This window comes from Pteropus medius, unplaced genomic scaffold, assembly GCF_902729225.1.
Source record: "Pteropus medius unplaced genomic scaffold, Ma_sr-lr_union100, whole genome shotgun sequence".
Taxonomy (NCBI): domain Eukaryota; kingdom Metazoa; phylum Chordata; class Mammalia; order Chiroptera; family Pteropodidae; genus Pteropus; species Pteropus medius.
In genome coordinates this window covers 4,754,586-4,779,077 of record NW_024344370.1, presented here as the reverse complement: position 1 = coordinate 4,779,077, position 24,492 = coordinate 4,754,586, and the positions used below count along the sequence as shown (strand labels likewise).

At 35.1% G+C, this 24,492-nt stretch overlaps 2 protein-coding genes and 1 long non-coding RNA gene across 11 annotated transcripts in view; 1 reads left to right on the top strand and 2 right to left on the bottom strand.

The window, feature by feature from the left end:
• Positions 1-2,913: 2,913 nt before the first annotated feature.
• Positions 2,914-8,917, bottom strand: SETD9 (SET domain containing 9). 4 transcript variants are annotated; one of them, XM_039869972.1, is made up of 6 exons: positions 8,778-8,917; positions 7,055-7,422; positions 5,804-5,927; positions 5,489-5,604; positions 4,703-4,808; positions 2,914-3,391 (listed from the first exon to the last, which is right to left on the bottom strand). In XM_039869972.1, exons 1-6 carry the CDS (start codon positions 8,873-8,875, stop codon positions 3,304-3,306), a joined length of 900 nt encoding a protein of 299 aa, XP_039725906.1. In that variant the 5' UTR covers positions 8,876-8,917; the 3' UTR covers positions 2,914-3,303. The 4 variants fall into 4 exon arrangements, with proteins under 4 accessions (XP_039725906.1, XP_039725907.1, XP_039725909.1 ...); XM_039869973.1 differs by having other exon boundaries at positions 7,112-7,422; positions 8,778-8,910; XM_039869975.1 differs by lacking the exon at positions 8,778-8,917 and adding an exon at positions 8,644-8,767.
• Positions 8,789-22,069, top strand: LOC120608195 (uncharacterized). Of its 2 annotated transcripts, none has more exons than XR_005654326.1 (2): positions 8,789-8,915; positions 20,305-22,069. It is a non-coding gene; the product is annotated as an uncharacterized LOC120608195 (long non-coding RNA). The 2 variants fall into 2 exon arrangements; XR_005654325.1 differs by having other exon boundaries at positions 8,841-9,085.
• The window catches only part of MAP3K1 (mitogen-activated protein kinase kinase kinase 1), a 73,349-nt gene continuing 69,783 nt past the window's right edge, over positions 20,927-24,492 (bottom strand). For all 5 annotated transcript variants that reach the window (XM_039869968.1, XM_039869964.1, XM_039869965.1 and 2 more), the window contains one exon: positions 20,927-23,488. In XM_039869968.1, coding sequence (XP_039725902.1) covers positions 23,339-23,488 — 150 coding nt within the window. In that variant the 3' untranslated portion in view covers positions 20,927-23,338. The remainder of the gene's footprint in view (positions 23,489-24,492) is intronic.

The window sequence follows — 24,492 nt, the reverse complement described above, 5'->3', positions numbered from 1 at the left end:
TTTTTCTTGGTTCGTGTGAATATGTGCCACCAATAGATTTTTATTTAATGAATTTTAAGTTATAACACATGGGTAGATATTTAACCACTACTAAATTGGGTTTAGATGTAGTAAATATTTGATAGGTAAATAATAAAGTTGGTACATAAAATGTTTTCTCTAAATCCTCTATATTTCCATTTAAAATAAAATGGTAACTATCCCAAAGTGAGGATTATACTTTCCAATTTAATTCAGGAAATATTTATTGACTGTCTTTATGTTTCAAACACCATGCTAGGTAACTATGTCTTTTAGGAAGACATGGTATCTGCATTCTGATCATACATTTCTTGACAGACTATATGGTAAACTAGTCTTACCTATAATATTCATAATTTAGTAGACACTAGAAATATCTTCCCTAAGCCTTCATGTTTTCAAGCTGAAGTTCTTTTAGTCTATTTTCACAAGTTTGTCCCCATATTTCATTTGCTTTTACCAGAGCTTTCTCTGTCTAGTATCATTCTTAGTATGCAGTGATCAGATTGCATATGATGTCCAGATTTTGTATAAGGACAAGAAGAGGATAAAATGAAAACAGACACCTGGATTGTTTGGTTACTTGTCTAAAACCACATTCTTTATTCACAGACACCAAAGAGCCTAGATGTGCAGGGGTCTGTGGTAGACATATATATAAGTGCCTTCAGCGGGGGGGGATTTTCGAATGCAGCCAAGAGTGGAGCTAAATGTTATGTGAGAGCTGCATAGTATTTCAGGCTTTTAGGGGTAGAAGGAGACCCTTGTAGGAGCAGTCTCTCTAGTGACTTCTAGACCTTACCCATTTTGGCCATAGCTTCCATCAGTGGTATGCTTTTTGAGTCTGTTGCTTCTGTGACTTCTCAAAGGCCTCATAGTATCTGTAAATTGGACATTTCATTATATACACTTGTAAGTTAAACTAGTCCTCGGGACATAGCACTGTTTACCATTTCCCATCCAGGTGATTGCTAATCTTCATCTATTTTTGTGTGTTGGTTCTCTGATAAAACAGTGTCCAGGGCACTTGATTCATGGTTCTAGACTGGAAATGCTCACATATTTCTAGGATTAATGAACTAGCTAATGTTCATTTTAGAGAGCCTGTACTCTGTACTGTACTCTTCTGTACCTCAATTTTGATGAGTTTTTATGGAGGTAAAGCCAGTGACTGCCACAAAGTTATTTACTGGTGTAGAATTCATAAAAGCATTTCTTCATGTCACAAATGAAATCAGCTATTTATAAATCTAAAAAACTAGTAAAAAGATGTTCTATTTTTTATTTCCAAAAAATACCTTTCCAGACCAGACCAAGTTGTGGTACGCAAGCTTTACACTCCCTCTTTGAGCGTTTTATGAGCAGGAACCATGTTTTATTCTTTGAATCTCCGGGGACCTTTCACGTATTAGGTAGGTATTCACTAAATATTTGATAGCATATATTACTCTTAAGCTAATGGTGACTTTTTCACCAATTATGACAAAAGTTTTTTAAAAAGATAAAAACAATCTAGAATGAACTGTTAACATTTTACCATATTTGATCTCTGTATGTGTATTTTTTTTTTTTCCTGAACTATTTTTAGTCATTGGCATTGTAACAGTTCATTCCTAAATGGTTCAGCTCTCCTAATATGTCCACAGGAGTTAGTTTCCACATTTTACATAAAATTCTGGCTAACAGGATCTTGATCAAGTAGATTGGCTCTTTTACAAGATGAATCTCTCCTAGTTTCTTAGGATCTTGACACAAAAGACAAATGAGTCTGAGAAAAATAATCAGAGAAGCTCTAATGGATGTATGTGTATATACATGATAAATGCTAGAGAGAAAAAGAAGAGAAATGGAATGGGGAGTTTCAGGGGTGGCAGTTGGGGATTGTCAATTTCAATAGAGTGGTTAGGCAAGGTAAAGGAGGGACTGAGTTAATATGGCTATCTGCGGAGAAGATCTTTGTAGGCAGAGAGCTAGTGCTAAAGTCCTGAGGTGGGAGTATGCATGGCAGGTTCAAGGAGTGGCAAGGAGGCAGGTATGACTGGTAGAGTGAGCAAGAGAGAAGTTCAGAGGTAGTGAGCAGCTAGATTATGTATGTGAGGGACTTCAGCATATATTCCAGGATAGTAGAGATGGGTCAAGATCTGACTTAAAAGAATCAATCTTGGTGATCTGTTTTGTAAAGGGAGCAGGAGGCTATTAAAATTTCAATAAGTTAAATAAAAAACTGTTAGTGTAGCAGCGAAGGTGGTTAGAATCTGGTTAAACAGGTTCCATGTTAGGATTTGAGGAGCCCAATAAAAAACACCCTCTTCCTTATCCAAGTTTAGAACTGAGAATCGGATGCAGGAGTCAAGTCAGTGAATATCAAAGTAATTATTACTAATAAAACTCTCCTGAGAAGGTGACTTCAGAGCTGTGGCCAACTTGGCTTACTAATACACCTCTAGACTCTCTCCATCATTGGCTCGGCTGACTACAGCCTACTCCTTGCACAGGGCAGCCTAGGACACATTCTCTGCAGGCAGAGTCCACAGAGAAGGAACTAAAGGGGTCTGGGCCACGGGTGTCTAGTTCTTCTCCAGAGGTAATCTTAGAAAATCAATCTCCCTCCAGTGGGCGGAGAGAGAGGTCAGGAGCATTATTAATGGAAGCCTTCCACATGGAAACAAGAGAAATGGGTAATAGGTATTCTGCCCACCACCACTATCTTTTAACTATATTCCCATGCCAAAACAATCTAACATTCTGTTTTAAACTGTATGAGTGTAAATGTTCAAATAGAGAAAATAGTATAATGACCCCCTATTTCTCCCTTACCAGCTAAAACAATATTTAAACATACACAAGCTCACTAATGGTACGTACACCCAGTTAACTCATGGTAACACCAAATATTTTTGGATTTAGTTTATTCTGCAAAAATGAAGCTTTTACAGAAGTTCATATACATCAACAGTACAAGAATTGCTGATGACCTTGCTAAAATTATATAAACCACCAGAGACATATAAAAAACATTGAAATTTAAGTTCAGGCAGTACTTTTTAATTTAATAAACTGTATTTTGGTGAAAACCAAATAAAATTGGAATTGCATTACACATTTAAAATTGGAATGAAGCAAATAGCTTTATCATGGAATTGAAACAAATATCAAAAAAAAAACACATCCCACTCCAATTAGGTCTCAAAATATTTCTTCTATAGGTGGAACTCAGAAATAATTAACAAAAAACATTTATACTTAGCAATAGCTGAATAAAAAACCTAATTTTTAATAGAGTCAGCTGACAATTGTATAATAATTTGAAAAAAGCTCTTCTCCTTGTTTGATGTCCCTGAGTGCGACAAGAACAACACATCGAAGTGGGCTGAAAACAAAAAGAAAAATATACAAAAGTTAGAAGTATTAACAGACACCAGCTCATATTTTTAATTTAACAATTATGGGTTTTATAGATGTCATTTTATTCTTATTCTTTACCATCATCTTAGTTTATGCATTTCATTTCCATGAGGAAATTGTTTTTATCCCTGATGAAGGTCTTTTAAAGTAGAGTAGGCCTACTCTATATCATTTTAAGAGACCATAAATCAACAAGTTTATACAACTGCCACTTCTGAACATGTTTCTATGCTCAAGTCCTCAAAACTGGTATCACAAAAAGCATTTAAAAATTATATTCTTTATAGTTTAACATTTTAAAATTAATTTGTATCTTTGTAGTCTGCAAAGCTGGAAACATTACTTAAAATTAATGAGTTAAAAAATACTTTTTATGGATACAGCAAGATGTTTAACCTTCAAAGTTCCTATAAATTTAACTTTTCCTGACCTTGTTGAATACTAGTGACATTATGCACCAGAATATATGGCTAAAAAACCTAATTGTTAAACACACACATATATAGAGAAATGTTACCAAGTTTTAAGTACAGGGAATAGTTTAACTTTAAAGTATCATTCATTTTAAAAGGACAATTTAATAGGACCCATACAAAATAAGTTTGCCAGTTAATAGCAACTCAGTGAAATGATATAAAGGTTGTATCTTCCTACAAAATTGTCATATTTAAAATTGCTACTTGAGTATTCTCAGTAGATTACACTTACTGGACAGAAAATTAAATGTTACATTAAAAATGTGTATCTTCTGAATATTTCTTTTTTCGCTTTTTTTTTAAAGTTTAATTTTTTTAATTTAGGTATAGTTGGTATACTCCCTTTCTTTCACTGCTAAGGTTCCAAATCTAATAGTGAAATGGGCAAAAGAAATAATAGTATAATTTGGCCTCTTTCTTCAACTGGGTGCTCTCATGTGAGGTGAGGAACATGATCCTTAAAATAAAGTAAAAATGTTTTTTGAGGATTTTGTAGATAGGAAAAAAAACAATAGAATTACTTGAAAAAAAACTTTCAAGGTTGATATTTATAAAAGTACCACCTAAAATAAAAAATGGCAATAATAACCAGAATGAACTAATAAGCTAATGCAAGATTTTTATTTTTAAATAAGTCTACATTAATGCATTAGGTGTGATTACATAAAAATCTAAGTTATAATTTTTCACTAAAAAAAGTTACCCCAAATTCTACATAGCTTTTTTTAAGACAATATATTTTTTAAAGAATAGAATAAGATAGGAAAAGCTCTTCTAGAAAGCTCTTCTAGAAGACTAACCTTTCTTTATCAAAGCTGTAGGCAATGTTTGGAAGATACTGCTTCAGTTCTATAGGGAAAACTGCAGGTACATCAAATTCCTGGTAACAGACATTAGCAGGTCTGTCTAGAAATGAGGATATAATTTTTAGAAATAGAACCATTTTACAAGGTCATAGAAAATAATTATGACAATGTATAGTTTTTAGAATTATCAGAACATGCTCAAATTAATAACTGCTATTATGTTCCAGGCACTGCTAGGTTATACACACACACATGTATATGTGTATGTTTATTTATTTTTTAAAGATCAGGAAATAGGTTCTGAAATTAAGTAGAGGAGTCAGGCTTCAAGTTCATATCTCCCTAATACCAAAGCCTATGCTAAATGTAGCCAGATATACTTATGGGAAAGTCAAGCCCCAGAGAAGGTAAGTGACTCAAACTTAGCAACAGAGAGGGCATACCAGTCTACTGTTTATAAGGCTGTATTGAGGCACACACAAAACAATCTCTAAATTAAATATTAAAAAATGATAATGATCAAAAGGGCAGTTCAATTGCCTATATTTACTACAAAACCAGAAAATAGTAAATTGAAGAATTCCAATTAATGTATGTCATTATTTCCCAAAATTCTCTCTTTGCGGATGCCTTTAAAAGTAATAGTTTACTTAAGGGCTTCAAATAGCTGAGATATTAAACCTGATTGCCTCTGGTTTAATATCTCAGTTATATGGCAAAGGAAGAGAATTATTACTGCTTTATTTATATCTTTTTCACAGTCCTATGGTGCCAACTTACCATTTGAACAATTGTTGACATATTGTCCTACAGCCAGTGGATTATGAAATTCTGATGTTAGCCATGTACTATCACTCATTTTTAAAGGGCCAAGTCGATCCCTCCCATTGCAAGATCTGAAAGATGTGAAAGCATCAGCTAAGGGACTGTTCTTCAGTATCTTAAAATTCAAAAATTCAAAATTAACCCTACAACTGAAAAAGTGCAATTTCTTTTTAAAAACTTTAATCAACAGGACAACTAAGGTTAGTGGTCATAGTCATGGTGGTGTAGTTCTGTCTCCTATAATTAAATTTGAACATGGCACCGACTTACCTGAACACGACTTTTGATATTCCTTTGTCATTTCCATCAATGAGTACCCCATCCAAGCATCTAAAAATAAATGGATTTCCAATGGACTGGAAAAAGATTGGCTCATATTTCTGATATACTGTACCTATGATACAACAAGACAAAGAACAACATATAAAAATCATAAACACGATAAGGGCCTTTTTCTGCAACATAAACATAACATGGAAGAATGTTTTAATTTCTCTACCTTTTTCTAATATTTCGCATCCAATCTAGATCATCACATTTTGTTTGGCTACTTTACTCCCTAAAGATTACCCAATAGCAGATGGAGCACAGAACCCATTTGTCTACACAGACGAAAAAAGTATGACTTGGTTAACAAATATGTGAACATGCTTCAGGCTCAGTTTTACAAAGTTTGTGTGTGTGTGTGTGTGTGTGTGTGTGTGTGTGTGTTTTAAGTGAAATGTGATTTGACATCAGAGTCTTTTAAGAAGGTATTTTGTTGATAACCAATTAAATAATGTAAACATGGGAATAGATGAGTTTGACATTCAGGTGGTTTTTCCTTTCACAGGCAGTGGAGGTAAGAAAATATTTACTGGGTGCTTCTTATGTTTCAGGCATGTTAAACTTTAAATTTATTTTAATATTTGTTGCTAGCTTTTTCTATTTATTCTTTACAGAGTTGTGTAGAAATTGAGACTCCCTTGCTTGGGGACAAAAATTAGAAAATAGAAGGACTTTTTTAAAACATAGGTGTTTCTGACTCAAATATCCACATATATTTTCCACTACACCAAATAATGTTAGTTTAACAACATATTCTACTGAGCATTCTAGTCAATGATCTTTTGCGAAGCTGCTTTACTTTCAGAGTGTAGAAATAGCAGAAAGGTCTTAAATTCTCTTTCATGTTTTAACTCATACCATTTTCATGTTTCAACCCATATCTTCAGTTATCAATTATCTAAGCCAAACTTATTCTCTAGTGCTTTCTAACTCTGATCAAAGTAGGCCATACTATATTCTCCTAAACATTGACTAGAAAATTTTCCTTGAAAAGAAAAATGCATTTATATAATAATTTCTAACACATAATTACAAACAGTTAATTTCGAAACCAAGATTTAAAAATCTATGGAAATCTGAGTTTCCAACTCAACTTCTTACTCTAAAGATTACAAGGTTAGGTATTTTTTATTTTTGAACTTGTATTTATAGGTATATAAGAAACTCTTGGCAAAGTACTAATTGTGCCATTACCAGGATACATAGATACAACCGCGCCTTTTGGTACCAATCCTTTAGTAACGAAGACACCTTTTCCAGCAGAAATCAATGAGCTAGTTGCTTGGGCAACACTGAAACCCAGTGTCTTATAAAGAATTTCTTCTGGTTTAAAGATACTTTGCTGATGATGTCTGTATTCAAGCAGTTTCACCCTTGGATGTTGAACTGACAGTAGGTCTTGGTATTTTGATTTAACAGGTTCTGGAAGCATAGTCAAGATATCTGATTGTTTATTGAAATCATTTATGAATAGAGCCTGGAAAACTTTCAGTAATGTTCCTAGGACATCTTCATCTGAGATAACTTTGTCTTTGGATTCCTCTGGAACATATCGGAGGGTCCTGAAAATGGGAAAAGTTTCTATTCACTACACTTTAACTGTTAAAAGCCAGACTGTCTTAATCCCTTGTGGGTTACTGGCCTTAACGAAGATTGTTCTCACATGTGTGATGGGCAGAAAGTTGTAAAAGAGTAGTTTGGACTAGTTACCTAACTTCCAACAATACCTACACAAGTTAAAAACAGCAAATATTTATGAAGGGCACAAATGCTGTTGGGTTCTTACATTGATTACATCATTTTTCCAGAAAAGGAAACTGAGGCTTGGAGATATTAGGGAACTTGCCCAAGGTACTAAAGATGCTAAGTAAGAAAGCCAGAAGCAGAAACAATGGCTTTTTCTAGGCGTGTAGTTTCAAGTAAAAATTTAAGTTAACACTTTATCACATTCTTTCCTAGGAGTACTTAAATGATTGCATCACTTTTATTCCCGTAACGGTATTATTTTTACTTTTGAATAAAAGGAAGCAATTTCTGCCTCAAATTTTTATAGGTAATTATGCGTTTGAATTCACGTTTCCGTAGTATGAAACTGTGGGAAAACTCTTTGGTTATTAATTGGCCTTTGTCGGAGCTAGCCTGCCTATTTGAGTTTTATGTGTACTCTTCCAGATCACTAGCATGCCACTTACTAAAGCCGGCAGTAATACTGATCCCATCGTCACCCACTCAGCTAGCTTCCTTAATTCAGACCCAACACTTTGATGTGCATTTAGTGGCTTTTTGTTCGTTTTTATGCGTCAGCTACTTCAAGCTGTTATCTTCACAGCGGGCAGGGTTGCTTTCACCATATACCACAGAGCTGTGAAGATAAATCTCGGTTTGGATTTTCTAAGGAATGTCAAGCTTCCAACTAACTATTCCTTGGTGTTGAGGAGATCACGCACCCTCCCACCGTAAACTTCTTTTTCAGAAGTTTCTTATTTTTGCCCAGACACAGGAGCCACGGCCAATCCGGACTGCAAAACGGACAATACATGCCACCGCCCGCGAGCAGCCACTCCATCGCAGACCTCGAAGCGCGGGGTACGATGGGTATAGGCCTCAGGCCCCGCCCCAGAGCTCCGCATCCCCACCAGGTCCCCGCCCTCCTCCGACTCCACCAGCCTCCGCATCCACCTCGCCTACCTCGGGCCCCGCCTGCCTTTGGCCCCGCCCACTCATAGCCTTCCCGCCTCAGACTCCACCCACCACGAGCCGGCCTGCCTCAGGCCTTGGGCCACCTGAAGCTCCGCCTGACCGAGGCTCCGTCTGCTTTAGACTCCATTCCCCTTCGGGCCAGCTGGCCTCTGGCCCAGAGGCCGCGGTGCCGGGGCGGAAGGAAGATGTCCCTGGTTCGGTCGCGTCGTCCTCTCACCTTGGGTTGTGCCCGAGGTTCAGCGCGATCCAGGGCACAAAGCGGTACTTGTAACGGCGCCACCGCTGCCACAGGCCCCGCAGCAGACGGCCGGGCATGGCTGTCCCGCGGCGCCGTGACGAGGACGGCGCGGGAGAGGTAGGTCGCGGTCTCGGGGCCGCCCAGGCCGGGGGAGGAGCAGAGGCCGGGTCGTCCCGCCCCTCCCCGCTCTCCGCCCTCAGTGTCAGGCTCCGAGTTTCTGGCATCCTTGGCTCCTCTCGCAGGTGGCCTCCGCGCTGCTCCTTTATTTACCCCAGCTCGCTGAACAGGTGCGTGGAGCTGACGGAAGCCTTCACAGTCCTTTTTCTTTCTCCATTTGTTCGTGTGTTCTTCCCCCCGCCCCACACACACTTAGGACAAGTGTAGACAACGCTTAGTTCCAGGAAGGGCAAACTTCAAGAATCCCTCAACTATCTTTAAGTCAACAAGTGTTTATTAAGAAATAAATGTGTTGGTGCCATTTCCTCAGGCTGGAAGGTCGGCTTTCCTATTTTTTGCCTGAGTCAGGGTGAATCCTACGTCTAAATCGAACAGGTCAGAGCTAGTGAAAATTCAGGTAAATGCAAGTGGGCTAAGGACATTTATTCTATTCCAGAAAGGAATAAAAGGAAAGAGAGAAAATTGCCAAAGTCTCGGTTTCACACTAATATTATACGATGTTGGCAAACTCTAAAGGCTCTGCCCTCAGATGCTGTGTTTGGTAAATTGCCATCCGTTTACCTTATTTGCTAAATGGAGTGAATTCAGTTCCAGGTTGTATTAATAAATGGCATTCAAAGAGAGTGATTTTTATGATCTCTAAACTTAAGAGGACCCAAAAGGAACGAGTTGAATCCTTACCTGTAGTTATATACTTACCTTTAAAAACAAACAAACTTTTTGTATATATTTCCAATGCCTTTTTATTTTTAATTTTTATCATATAGTTTAATCATCTTCAAGGTAGAAAGGACCATTTTGTCTAGACCTTATATACAGAGGTATAATTGATTTATAGTGTTATATTAGTTTCAGGTGTGCAATATGATTCAATATTTGTATATATTGTGAAATGATCACAATAAGTCTAACATCTATCACCATACATAGTTACAAATTTTTTTCTTGTGATAAGAACTTTTTAAGATTTACTCTCTTATCAACTTTTAAATACGCAGTGCAGTAGTATTAACTGTAGTCACCATGCTGCACATTACCTTAACAGGACTAATTAATTTTATAACTGGAGGTTTGTACCTTTTGACATTACCCATTTCACCCATCCTCACTTCTGGCAACCACCATTCTGTTCTGTGTATCTATGAGCCTGGTTTTTGTTTTTATTTGTTGTTTTTGATTCCACATATAAATGAAACTATATAGTATTTGTCTTTCTCCGTCTGACTTATTTCACTTAGCATAATGTCCTCAGGATCCATCCATGTTGTTACAAATGGCAGGATTTCCTTTTTTATGGCTAAATAATATTCTATTGTATGTTACATATAATATATAAATACATAAATATGTAAATGTATCCATGAATATATAACTATAATATCTTTATTCATTTATTAATCTTTGGACACAGGTTTTTTTTTTATATCTTGGCTATTGTAAATAATGCTGCAGTGAACATAGAGGTGCATATATCTTTTCATGTTAGTATTTTTGTTTTCTTTGAATAAATACCCAGAAGTGGAATTAGTTATAATTTTAATTTTTTGAGGAATCTTTATACTGATTTCCATAGAGACTGTACCAATTTACATTCCCGCCAACACTGCACAAGGGTTTTTTTCGTCATGTCCTCGTCAACACTTGTTATTGTCTTTTTGATAATAGCCATTCTAAGAGTTATGAGGTGCTATCTCATTATGGTTTTGATTCGAATGATTTGTGATGTTGAGCATTTTTTCATTTACCTGTATGTCTTTGTAAAAATGTCTATTCAGATCCTCTGCCCACTTTTTAAATCTGATTCTTTTTTTTTGCTATTGAATTCTATCAATTCTTTATATATTATAGATATTAACCCCTTATAATTTATATTATTTGCAAATATTTACTCCCATTCAGTAGGTTGCCTTTTTATCTTGTCAGTGGTTTCCTTTGCTGCCAGAAATTTTTTAGTTTGACATAGTCTCAGTTATTTATTTTTGCTTTAGTCGCCTTTACTGTTGGTGTCATATCAAAAAAATCATCGCCAAGACTGATGTCAAAGAGCTTACTGCTTGTGTTTTCTTCTAGGAGCTTTATGGTTGGTTTCTGGTTTTACATTCAAGTCCTTAATCCATTTTGAGTTTATTTTTGTGTATGATATAAGATAGTGATCCAGTTTCATTTTTTTGCATGTAACTGTCTAGTTTTCCCAACAGTATTTATTGGAGAGACTATTCTTACCCCATTGTTTATTCTTGGCTCTTTCATATGTCAAGTGACCAAATGTGTGTGGGTGTATTTCTGGACTCCCTATTTTGTTCCATTGATCTGTGCGTCTTTTTATGCCAATACTATTTTGATTACTGTAGCTTTGTAATATAGTTTGAAATCAGGGAGTGTGATGCTTCTAGCTTTGCTCTTTCTGAAGATTGCTTGGCTATTTGGGGTATTTTTTGGTTTCATACAATTTTTATGATCGTTTGTTCTATCTCTGTGAAAAATGCCATTGAAATTTTGATAGAGATTGCATTGAATATGTAGATTGTTTTGGGTAGTATGGACGTTTTAACAGTATTCTCTGTGAGCACAGACTATCTTTCCATTTCTTTGTGTCTTCTTCATTTTCTTTCATTATTGTATTACAGTTTTAAATGTACAGGTCTTTCACTTCCTTGGTTAAATTTCTTTTTAGGTATTTTCTTTTTGATGCAATTGTAATTAGGATTTTTAAAAGAAATTCTTCTGATAGATTACTAGTGTATAGAAACACAACAGACTTTTGTAAATTGATTTTGTATCCTGCAGCTTTACTGAATTTGTTTATTCTAATAATTTTTTGGTGGAACCTACAATTTTCTATATATAATATTTATATGTAATATTATGTCATCTGTACCTAGTAATAGTTTTACTTCTCCTTTCCAATTCAGCTGTCTTTTATTTCTTTTTATTTTCTAATTGCCCTGGCTAGGACTTTCAGTACTATGTTGAATTTAAATTTATGGCATTAAAATTACTTTTTAGTTATATAAGTAATTAATGAAAAGAACATTCTCCTTATAACAAATAGAAATATGGTAGATAAGGCTAAACTCTCCTTTAATCACACCTTATAACCTGTGCTTCCACCAATCCTGGTCCTTACCTCCTCTCAGAAGTTACTAGGCTGATGTGTTTTATGCCAGTCTCATTTCTGTGTATTTACATACCTGTGTATGTGCCTATAGAACATTAGAGAAATGTGTGTATGTGTTTTTAAAATACTATAAGTATCTGCAACTTCTTTTATTTATTCAAAAATATTTTTGAAGTCTCCCCATATTAGTTTGTAAAACTCTACTTCATTCTTCTGTCTATTTCTAAAGTTTCACTGTCAAGTTTAATATTTACTGTAATTTTTTGGTAGGTATACTTTATGGAGTTTGTCAAGAATTTTTCTCTTAAATTTTAAATGAACGATGACTTATCAAATGCTTTAATTTGCTATTTATTGAAATGATCACATATTTTCTCTCTGCTCTTCCTTTAATATAGTGAATTATAATGAGACTTCGTCAAATGTTGCATCATCCTTGGATTCCTGAGATAAGCCTACTCGGTTATGAGTAATGTTTTGGTCAAACCCTATAGATTTTTATATGCTTTTGTTGTCATATCACATTTATTTTGAAGTGCACTTTTAAATTTTCGGTCTTATGGCTTGTTTGTAGTTTACAGGTTTTGGTATTAGTCTCATGCTGACCTCAAAATGAGTTGAGAAGTGTTTCTTCTCTGCTTTCTAAAAAATAATATTTGCATAAGATTGGTATTATTCCTTTTTGAATGTTGATAGAAGAATTCACCAATAAAACCATCTGGGCTTGTTGTTTTCTTTGATAAGAATTCAGTTTGTTTTAAAGATGTAGGGCTGTTCAAAATTTCTGTTTTATCGTGTTTTGAGTTTGGTAAATTATATTTTTCATGGAATTTGTTCATCTAAGTTGTCAGATTTGTTGGCATAAAATCAATCATAAATATAGTCTTACTGTCCTCTTCATGTCTGTATGATCTATAGTGATAACCCCACTTTCATTCCTGATTTTGGTGATTTGTGTTCTCTTTTCTCTTCATCATTTTAACTATAGATTTTTTGGTCTTTTCAAAGAAACAGCTTTTGACTATTGATTTTCTCTGTTGTTTGTCTATTTTTTGTTTTATTGATTTCTGTTCTTTATTATTTTATATGTTCTACTCTGGGCAAGTTTGCTTTTCTTTTTCTAGCTTCTTAAAGTAGTACATCACTGTTTAAGACCTTTCTTTGTTCATGATCTAAGCCTTTAAAGTTATAAATTTCCTTTTAAGCATTATTTTAGTTGAATCCCAGGAATTTTGATAAGTTATATTTTCAAGATCTTCTTCAACTGAGAAGAGTTACAGGGGAATATCGGAGGTTCAGATGAGAAGATAAGATACAAGATAACTCATTGTGGGAAAGCCAACCTTGCAGGGAAATGCAAGAGGGAATTGCTGAGCTGTTTTGAGCGAACCTACCAATGTTTATCTGCTCCTAGGTAAGCAAGAAGGGGTACTCTTCCTTCTTTCCACCTTCAGAGGCGGGAGTTAAGATTTTCTCTCTGGAAAAAGACTAAGTTTATGTTGACAAACTAGCACATATCCAGATATTTAATGAAATCCTGGCATTATTTATTCACTCTTTTTAAGGGAAGGATCAGTAAATAACTTAGAGCTTTGACTTTGTCCAAGAAAGAAGTGTTTTTCAAACTATAAGCTGGAAGATAGGCTTACTTTGCATGAATTAGATGATACAGTTTTAGTCCCCTTGTTTCTTGAGTGAAATTTTAGTGTGTGTGTGTGTGTATGTGTGTGTGTGTGTGTGTGTGTGTATGTGTGTGTGTGTGTGTTTGTGTTGAGGAGGAGGGAGGTATAGGAAGTAAGAGACAGAACTTTGATTTCACAGTTCTTTGATGGAAGAGAGTATATTTAAAGATGGTGGGTATTCTGGAAGCTATTTGAATAGCTTCATTGTCTAAAGTGGGTAACATAACTGGCAAATATTTATTCACTCATAACTGTGTACAGCTTCAAAAGATTACCGTCAAGTTGGAAAAATATATAATTTAGGAAAACTAAATATTAATTACCAAAGAATTTCAGTGTGAATTACTGAAGTTTAGGAGTGTGTCAAAGATAAATAGGTAGAAGAGAGGTGGAAGGAAAGGGAAAGCATAAGCCACAGTTCTGAGTGTAGCCTGAGGATACCGTGGGTCCCTAGGACCTTTTTAGAGATCTGCAAGGTCAAAACTATTTTCATAATAGATCTAAGATGTTATTTGTCTTTATTTTGTCCCATTCTCTTACTAGGGTGTAGTGGAATTTTCTAGGGGGTTACATGATGTGTGATAAGACAGATTGAAATCAGAAGCTAAAACGAGAATCTAGCTGTCTTTTATTAAGTTGGAAATGAAATAGATTTGCAAAAATATAAAAAAATGCTATTTTTCTCACTACTTGGGGGGAGTTACCTACTTTTCATAAAGATGTTATCCGTTTTAACATGTAAAAGATTTTTAAATTGATTTAATGAATTAATAAGTAAATATTTTAAAATTTATGTTTTAATGTGATACACTATCAATAGATATAAACCACATAAACAAAAGCTTCTTGGAAACTTCATTTTTAAAAGTGTAATGGAGTCCGAAGACAAAAATGTTTGAGAATCAAGTGTTAGAACCACATATTGTTATGCAAAAGTTTGAGAAGGCAAGTATGTGACAAAGCATTTAATTGGACATTGACGTTAATGCCAACTCTATGAATTACAGTAGTATGTTGCATATTGATAAAATTAGACACAGCATATTTTGAAGTTATTTTGTGCTGTAGGACCTAAAAATATTGCATAAAAAGAAAAAAAAAATGGTCTCTGTTAGTCTTTGTGAAAATTAGCAAAAGCCACTTCTAATTCCAGCCACTTTATTGCCATCTAGTGGAAAATAATTATACTAAACACACAAATCTATTAGGACTGAGGCGTGAGTGATGCTCCATAGAGTTATGTAGTACACGGTTGTGGTAGCTTTGAGTATCAATTGGAAGATTCAGTGCCATTGGTAGTCAGCTGCTTCTCAGACCATATTATGACACCAAAAAGTTTGAGAACCACTGGCATGAGCAAAGGTGCTGAGATGGGATTGAACACAGTGGATTCAGAGAATGTAATGATCTGATTAGAGCAAAATTTACATTAGAAATAGTAGGAAAGAAAGTTTTTAGGCAGAGTAAGGTCAGATCGTTGGAAAATCTTGAGATTTGTGGTAGTAAGTGGTAGGTAGTTATTAAAGATCCTTAAGTAGAGCATTAGTATATAGAAATAGTTTGGGAAGCTCAGAACAGTGGTTGGTAGGATTGATGGCTGGATCGTGGTGGTGGGTAGGTGGATGGCTGAGTGGTGGGTGGATGGGTGGATGGGTGGATGGGTGGGTAGATGGATAGATGGATAGATGGATGATGGATAGATGGATGGGTGGGTGGGTGGATGGTCACCCAAGAGCAGGGTGGTTTTGAGAGCAGGAAACCAGGACATAAGGTATCAAGTATCTTGATATAGCCTCTTCTTGGTCGTGAGTGTCGGAAGGGGATAGAATAGGAATGTCCTGTTTGGTAAACATCAAATCTAGGTTTTAGACTGGAAAATGGAATTCTCAATGATTGCCTTGAGTTTTGTTTTTCAATTTTCTAAGAACTCTGAGTTAACTGCTCTATTCCTGAGAAAAAGGTGAGGTAAAGTCTGATTTTCAGATTTTTGGCAAAGTTCACACACTGTTAAGATCATCCTTTAATTAAAGAAAAGTTTTACTCTGCTGCCCTATTCTAGATCTTGTGTAGTTGCCTAAGTAATTCTTCCATTGGTTGTCAATTAGCATAGGCCACTGAAATACAGAAACAGCCTCAGGGAAGGAAAAAAGAAAAAAGCAAGAAAATTAAGGTAAAATGCAAAAAAAAAAAAAAAGAAGAAAAAGAAGATATTAGGCCAAACCAAAATATATACAAACTTAGAAATATTTTCCCAACTGTTTATCTTGAAAATTTCCAATCTATAGAAAAACATAACAAGCAACCATATATAGATTCACCAATTGTTAACATTTTGCAGTAATTCCCCCCGTATATACATATACATATATTTTTTCTTTTTGCATTTGAATATAAGTTCTAGACATCAGCTTCCCAAGAATGACATTTTCTCTTCCCAATACTATTATCGCATCTTTAAAAAATGAACATTAATTCAATATCGTGAATATACAGTCCATATTTAAATTTCTCTAATTTCAAAATTGCCTTCTTATAGCTTTTTGTTCTTTTCTTATTTGTTTTTTAAATTGAATCTAAGTTCACACATTGCATTTGGTCTATTTTAATCAAGTCTAATGTATGCCCTGCTTTCATTTATTTTTTATGACTTAAAATTTTTATGAAGAAACCAGGCTTGGTGTCTTGCATAATGTTCTTTTTTTTTCCCCCAGCAGAATAGCAGAAATTATTATTTTTTATTTTTACATTTTAGTTATTAAAAAATTTTCCCCATCTTTCAATCCCCCTTCCCTTTGGCAAGCATCCACTTATTCTCTATAGACGTATGGGTCTGTTTCTGTTTCGTTTAAAAAAATATTTTTTATTAAGGTATAGTTGGCATACAATATTTTATTAGCATTAGGTCTACAACATAGCGGTTTGACATTTATATACCTTATGATGTGGTCACCATACTAAGTCTAGTAAGCACCTATCACCATGTAAAGTTATTAAAATACTATGATTGTATTCCCTGTGGTTTACACTACATCATATGTGATTTATCTTTCTCTGTCTGACTTATTTCACTTAGCATAATATCCTCTAGGTCCATCCAGTTGTCTCAGACGGCAAAATTTCATTCTTCTTTATTGCTGAGTACTATTCCCTTGTATTTATATACCATGTTTTCTTTATTCATTATTTTATTGTTGGACACCTAGGTTGCTTCCCTATCTCAGCTATTGTAATTAATGCTATAATAAAAATAGGGGGGCCACGTTATCTTTTCAAATTAGATTTTTGTTTGTTTGTTTTCAGGAGTGGGATTGCTGGGTGGCATGGTAGTTCTAGTTTTAATTTTTTGAGGAACTTCCATACTGTTTTTCCATTGCGGCTACATCAATTTACATTCCTGCCAACAGTGCACGAGGGTTCCCTTTTTTCCACATCCTCGCCAAGATTTATTTGTTGACTTTCTGATAGTAGTCATTCTGACAGGTGTGAGGTGGTATCTAATTATGGTTTTGATTTGCATTTCCCTAATAATTATTGATGTTGAGCATCTTTTCATGTGTCTGTTGGCCATCTGAATATCTTCTTGGAAGAAATGTCTATTCATGTCCTCTGCCCACTTTTTTAATAGGATTGTTTGGTTTTTATATGTTGAATTATAAGAGTTCCTTGTATATTTTGGATATCAATCCCTAATCAAATATATCATTTGTGAATATCTCCCCTGATTCAGTAGGTTGTCTTTTCATTTTTTTGATGATTTCCTTTGCTGTGCAAAAGCTTTTTAGTTTGATATAGTCTCATTTGTTTAATTTTGCTTTTGTTCCCCTTGCCTTAGGAGACAGCCCAAGAGATATTGCTAAGACCGATGTCAGAATTTGTCTGTATTTTCTTTTAGCAGTTACATAGTTTCAGGTCTTACATTTAAATCTTTAATTCACTTTTAGTTTATTTTTGTATATGGTGTAAGAGAGTGGTCAAGCTTAATTTTTTTTGCATGTATCTGTCCAGTTTTCCCAACACCATTTATTGAAGAGACTGCCCTTTTCTCATTGAGTATTCTTTGCTCCCTTGCCAAATATTAGTTGACTTTATATGTGAAGTTTTATTTCTGGGCTTTTGATTCTGTTCCATTGATCTGTGTCTTTTTTTTTTTTTTTTTTGCCATTATCATACCATTTTGGTTACTAAATCTTTGTAGTACAGTTTGAAATCAGGAAGTGGGATGCTTCCAGCTTTGTTCCTTCTCAAGATTGTTTTGGCTATTAGGGGTCTTCTGTGGTTCCATACAAATTTTAGGATTGTTTTTTCTATTTCTGTGAAAAATGTTACTGGAATTTTGATAGAGATTGCATTAAATGTATAGATGGCTTTGGATAGTATGGACATTTTAACAATATCCTTTTCCATGAACACTGAATATCTTTCTATTTATTTGAGCCTAAGTGTTTTTCATCAAAATTTGTTTTCATTGTACAGATCTTTCACCTCCTTAAATGTATTCCTAAGTATCTTATTTTTGATGCTATTGTGAATGAGATTGTTTTCTTTCTTCCTTTTTCAGTTATTTTATTGTTAAGAGTATAGAAATGCACCTGATTCCTATGTGTTGATTTTGTATCCTGCAACTTTACTGAATTCATTGATTAGTTCTAACAGGTTTTTGATGGCCTTTAGGAGTTTCTGTATATAAGATAATATCATTCGCAAAGATAGTTTTACCTCTTCCTTTCTGACTTGGATGGCTTTTGTATCTTTTTCTCATCTAATTGTTCTGGCTAAGACTTCCAGTACTACGTTGAATAGGAGTGGTGTGACTGGGCGCCCTTGATTGTTCCTGATCTTAGAGGAAAAACTTTCAACTTTTCACTGTTGAGTATGATGTTAGTTGTGGGTTTGTCATATTATGTTGAGGTATGTTCCATTTATACACAAATTATTGTGAGTTTTTATCATGACAGGATGTGTTGTATCATGACAGCATTTGTCAAATACTTTTCTGCATCAATTAAGATGATCATATTATTGTTATCTTTTGTTAATATGGTATATGACATTTGTTGATTTGCATATGTTGAACCTTGTATCCCAGGAATATATTCACTTGATCATGGTGTATGATCCTTATAATGTGCTGTTGAATTTGGTTTGCTAATATTTTATTGAGAAGTTTTGCATTTATATTCATCAGGTATATTGGCCTGTAGTTTTCTTTTTTTTTTTTTAATTCTCTCTCTCCGCCTCCCCCACCCGCCGCCACTTCCACCCCTGGTTGCCATCTCCCCTTAAGAACTGGATCTCTGAAGGCGGGGTGTCTCCTCCCATGCGCTCCGGGCCTGGGCGAACAGTGTTAGGTTAATGGAGAGCACAGATCACAGATTTGGCACCTACCTTCACCTGCTGCCTGGGTGGGGGCAGGGCTCAACAAAGGAATATTGGCACCTGCCAGCACTTCCGTCCCTGGAAAGAGCTGCCCCAACTCATCCTCCTCCAGCCCTTGCCCTGAGATTAGTCAGTTCAGTTCCTCCTTGTATGTCCCTGGCCCAATTGGAGCTACTGCCCTTGTCCTGGAGCCAGAATGAGTTTGTGAGCAAGTGTCTGTGCATTAGCTCTTTAAGAGCAGCTTGTCTGTCTCCCACAACCCTATCTCTCTGGTACACAGTCCATGCTGGTTTTCACAGCTAAATATTATGGGGACTCCTCTTAAGTACTTGTGCCCTTGGCTGGGGAGCCTAGTGTGGGGCTGGGACCCCTCACTCTTCAGGGGTGACCTCCACAATGGAAATATCCCTTCTGATATTTGATCTCACCACACTTGGTGTGGGACTGCCTTTTCTGCATCTCTGCTCCTCCTACCAGTTAGCTACAGGACTTCTGTTCAGCTAGCCTTCAGATTGTTCTCAATGATGGCTGTTCTATAATTTGTTGTAATTCTTATGTGATTGTAGGAGGAGGTAAGCACTCCGCCATCTTAATCAGAAGTTGCCTGGACTCTCCTCATAATTTCTTTTCTGGATACTGCAATTGTCTTCTGACTTCCTCTCTGCTTCTTGTACTACCCTATTTGCTTCTTGCTTCAAGATGCTGCTAGAGTGATTTTTATGAAATAAAAATATGATTATGCCACTCCCTGTGAAAGATTTTTCAGTATCGCACCATACCTCATTATTTCTCTTCCTTTCCTTTTCACCCTTGTTAGAACCCTTATCTTCTCAGTATGTCTGCACAGATGTTGAAAATTTCATTTAGCAAATTGACTGTAAAGGAAAATAGCAATTATCTCAAAAATAAAGTCCTACATAATAGAAATGTCAGTATTGTGTGAAGAGAACTTTGGGTCATGAAGACTTTGCCTCATAGCTTAGCCTAGTGATATTTTGCTAAAATGACAAAAGTGTACATTTTAGCAAAAATATCCAGAGCCTATTTAAAAGATGTACATTTTAAATCAAATTACACAGAAGTTTTAAAACAGATGTAGAGACACAAAATGGCTTCTGAACTCAGTCATTCAGTGACATTTCTTACCTTACAGGATTGAATCATCTAGATTTTGATTGTTTAATCATGCGAGAAACAACTACTGAGCAGAAAAATGAAGGATGAAGGTGGAACACGCACAACCACAAATACCATCTAAGACTATAAAACTGGGGCAGGCCTAGTAAGTTCCCTGGTATGCCTTGAATTGCAGCCTGATTGACACTGCTTTTCCTCATTTGTAAAATGGAGTATAATCACTGTTTCAAAGTACTGACAAACAGTAGCAGGTGAATGAATCTTCTCCTTCCCAACAATTTAACAAAGAGGACAGATTTTTTTTTAATACCTTATTATATAAAGAGTTACATGAACAGAAGCAATTAAGTTTAATGTGTGCTCAGAACAGTGGCAGTGTTTATGAGAAAGTATATAGCATAGAGAAGGTCAAGGAAGAACTAAGGAATGGTTCTAGATTGATTGAGCTTGAAGAAACATGACAACTAAGAGCAACACGTGATCTTGGTTTGGATCCTTTTGTTATAAAGGACATACCTGGGCAGCTGGCCAAACCTGAGTGGGGCCTTTGGGTAAAGGGTATATGAGAGTTCTTTGTGGTGTTCTTACAACTTTTTTGTAAGTATGAAATTATTTCAAAATAAGTAAAAGTAACAACCTTTGTTCAAAAACTTTTATTTACTATAAAGACAAAACACCAAAATAGGTACAAATACTATAAAATTGGTTCAATGGGGTAAAAATTTTAATTAAAATATCAATATATTTAAAATAACAAAGGATATATTTAAGCCAAATTTTCTTAACCCAGAGATTTTTTTTTTTTTGTAACATTTGCTTACACAGTAAGGTGCTAATAGAAGTTAGCCCTTAAGCCCTGGAAGTCTTAGGAATCAGCAAATATAATTTCATTGTGAAAGTGAACTTTGGTAGAAGAAAAATCTATAGGACACCTGAGGTAGTAGAAACTGGAATAAACAGCAGTAGACATTATTTACAACTTGAGTACCAAATAACATTAAGAACACAAAAATAATTACACAATACAATTTTCAGTCCAGCTTTGATCCAAAGAAAATAAGAATATTACATCACATTTGCATTGAAAACAAAACAAAAAAAACAAAACACCACAATTACCAGCAAGCTGAGGGAACTGCAAACAAACTCAAACAATGGATTTTGACATCTAGAGGCTATTTGAGTTTGAAATGTGGTGGGCATGGTGATCTACAAAGTAATACTGATTAGCTGAGGTTCCTCAGTTTATACAGTTTACATTTCTGTCAGACAGTATTAATCTGACCAATGATCTTCCAGTACATAAAATGGCAAGAGTGCATCCTTTAAAGCTTGCACATGAGAGACTTGGAAACAATCTTATTAGAACTGTGATAATTCTAAGTAGTCAGAAAAAAAAAGAAAATAGAAAGTCAAGTACAACACATGTAGAGCTACCAAACTTCACATTTCGGTACTATTTTTAACTCTTCAAATATTGCCAATCTTCCAAACACAGGAATGTAAAATTTCACTAAGAAACACATTCACATTAAAGAAAAACTGCTTTTTAAAAAATTATATGCAATATATCCCTGTAAACTTGAAACATTTTCTAATTTGTGTTGTACATTTAAAATGTACTCTATATAGCTTATTTAGTTTATCCTGAGTCTTTGAAATAACCAATTCTATTTCATTCTGCAACAATTCATCTGGCTTCTGAAGAGTTAAAACTTAACATCTCAAAAAGTTGTATTAAATAATCAGTACTTGATTTAAAAGACTCAAAAAAAAAAAAAGGGATAAAAGAGCTGCCATTTTCCTTCAGGAGTCCATGCATTTGAATTCATTTCAGATGAAAACTATTAATTAGATAATTGTGCAAAATCAAAGGAATTAGTAAATGAAATGCACTTTTTAATTTCTGAACACATTTTCCAAGTTCAAAGCAAATTTATTGTTTAAAAATACTATTACTCATTGGTAGTTGAATAATTAAGTTAACTTTAAGTATCAGCCAGGCCGACTGTAAATAGATAATGCATGGCAGAAGGAAAATAGCAGTTACATGTTATTATCAGTTACATGTGGTGATGATGAACGATGAATTGTTACATACAGAGTAAGACTTAAATGGTGTGAAGTTTCCTACAAAAGAAACCAATACATTAAAAATTCAAATAAATTTCAAGGTAATCTTGATCTTGGTTGTGAGCTGCATCACAGAGAATACTTGATTTTCACTTAATTTATATTTAACCTGCACGAGAAAAGCAGTAACTGACTCAATGAAGGTAGTATTAAATTCCAATTTTAAAAACAAACAAAATTCTGTATTTAAAAAAAACTCTTGCAATAGCAAGATATTTAATAAACTCTAGTTCACATCTAGTTCTTTTTTTTCTGATTTGAAAAGCTCACCTCTCCCTGAATATTAAAAATGAAGGTGAAATGAAAATATAGAACCATAATTTCCAAAAACGAAATGAATGGGCCAACAGTAAAATGCACGACGAACCACAATTGCCCAGGCATTAAAAAAAATAAAGGTCAACTGTGGATCATAAAGAAGTTATCAACTTTTAAAAATATATTTATTTACTGCTACTTATAGCATATTCTGACCTAGAAGAGGCAGATACTGATTTTCATAACCAGTGACAAAAAAATTGAACGGAATTGCAGAACCCTCTGCTTGTGATCACAATATGAAATGGAAGAATAATTGAAACATTAAAATAGATCCTGAGCCCCTCAGCTGCTAATATTGCTGAAAAAGTGCTCCAAAAGATAAAATAATTATGCTTCTGTTTATTAGTCATGCAAACTTCATTCCTGTTCACCTAGGGCCAGTTCTTTGAAAGGCACGGTTTACAGTTTCTGCACAAATCGTGGACTTTTGCATACCAAGCTTAGGTACAGAGCATGATTTGTCAATCACATACTTAGGTAGGGTTCCTCACTGGTCTCGTTCATAGCTGTTCAGTGGCACAAAGGCCAGTGTGGTTCCCCACAAAAGTTCTCTTATTGAGCATCCTGTCTCCATTATAGTTTATCTGTATAATTGGCTACCATGTAGTACGGAAGACCGGATGCTTCAGTAGCTCTCTCGACGGAGGTCTGTCCTGAGGTTGAAGTTCTAAACAACGAAGAGCCACATCTCGTAAACCGGGAGACAAATGTGAAGGGATGGATGGAGCAGTAGTTGCACTAGCAATCTGTAGGAGAAACACCAAAATGTTGAAGCTTTCTACAACTGGAACCTTTGATATAGAAGTACAAGTGCATATATTTCATAATCTCTACATATGCATCTGTGCATAGAAAACAGAAACTGAAGCAGAAGTGAGTGCACTTTTTGCTAATGAGGAGTCTATGGAAAAATTCACCCATTCAACGGGAGGTTTTTTCTAAGAATCTTTCAAATTTTAGGATTTTTGAACTTTATCAAATACATCTGATAAGATCTACTCTTTTGTTTATTGTCTCAAATGAACAAGGCTAACTGCATCCAAATGATTAGACGGGTAAAGTGTTCACTCAAATGAATTCTGCATTCTTCATATTCACTCTACGAGATGGTTTATTCCCTTTGTTTCACTGCACATTTTCTACCTTTTTCAGCAGAGAGATCTATTCAGTTTGAGAGAGACCTATTCAGTTTGAGAGACTAAATCTGGCCAGTCAATACAGTATATCAGAAACACAACTGCACTGATTTTTTTCAGGTACTGAGGAAGTTATATAAGTGTGAGGTGCTGGGGGGCTAGAGGATTAATACTAGTAGCCACTTTGCACAGAGGTGACTGTGTGGTAAGTGCTTTACTCAGGCCCAGAGGTAATTTTGTTTATCCTTATAATAATCCCATGCTATATTACACATTTTATGAAAGAAAACAGAATAGATGTAAGTAATTTCCCTAGTCACATGGCTATTAAAGGATGGAGCCAGGATTTGAAACCAAGTCTAAATAACTCCATAGCCCAAGCATTTTAGCTAGCACGTGTCTGAGTCAAAAGCTAAAAATCTCAGTCATGCACTATTCTCTGGTGGAAATGAAGAGAATGGATTTGAGAGTTGTCAGTAAGGTAGAACAGACAGGATTTGGCAACTGACTTGGGTGTGAAATTTGTAAATACAGAAAATAACAATTTAGAATTTTAAAAAATGTGGATTGTGTATAGTACACGAAGAGCTTCAAGTATTTGAATTTAAAGTTTG

Bases quoted from the DNA above. Each gene is read 5' to 3' on its own strand.
- SETD9 (XM_039869972.1), bottom strand. From the start codon at position 8,875: ATGCCCGGCCGTCTGCTGCGGGGCCTGTGGCAGCGGTGGCGCCGTTAC. The intron at 7,423-8,777 runs GTGAGAGGACGA...TCCCATTTTCAG, and splicing joins AACCTCGGGCACAACCCAAG to GACCCTCCGATATGTTCCAG. The intron at 4,809-5,488 runs GTAAGTTGGCAC...CCTCATTTCTAG, and splicing joins TGTCAACAATTGTTCAAATG to ACAGACCTGCTAATGTCTGT.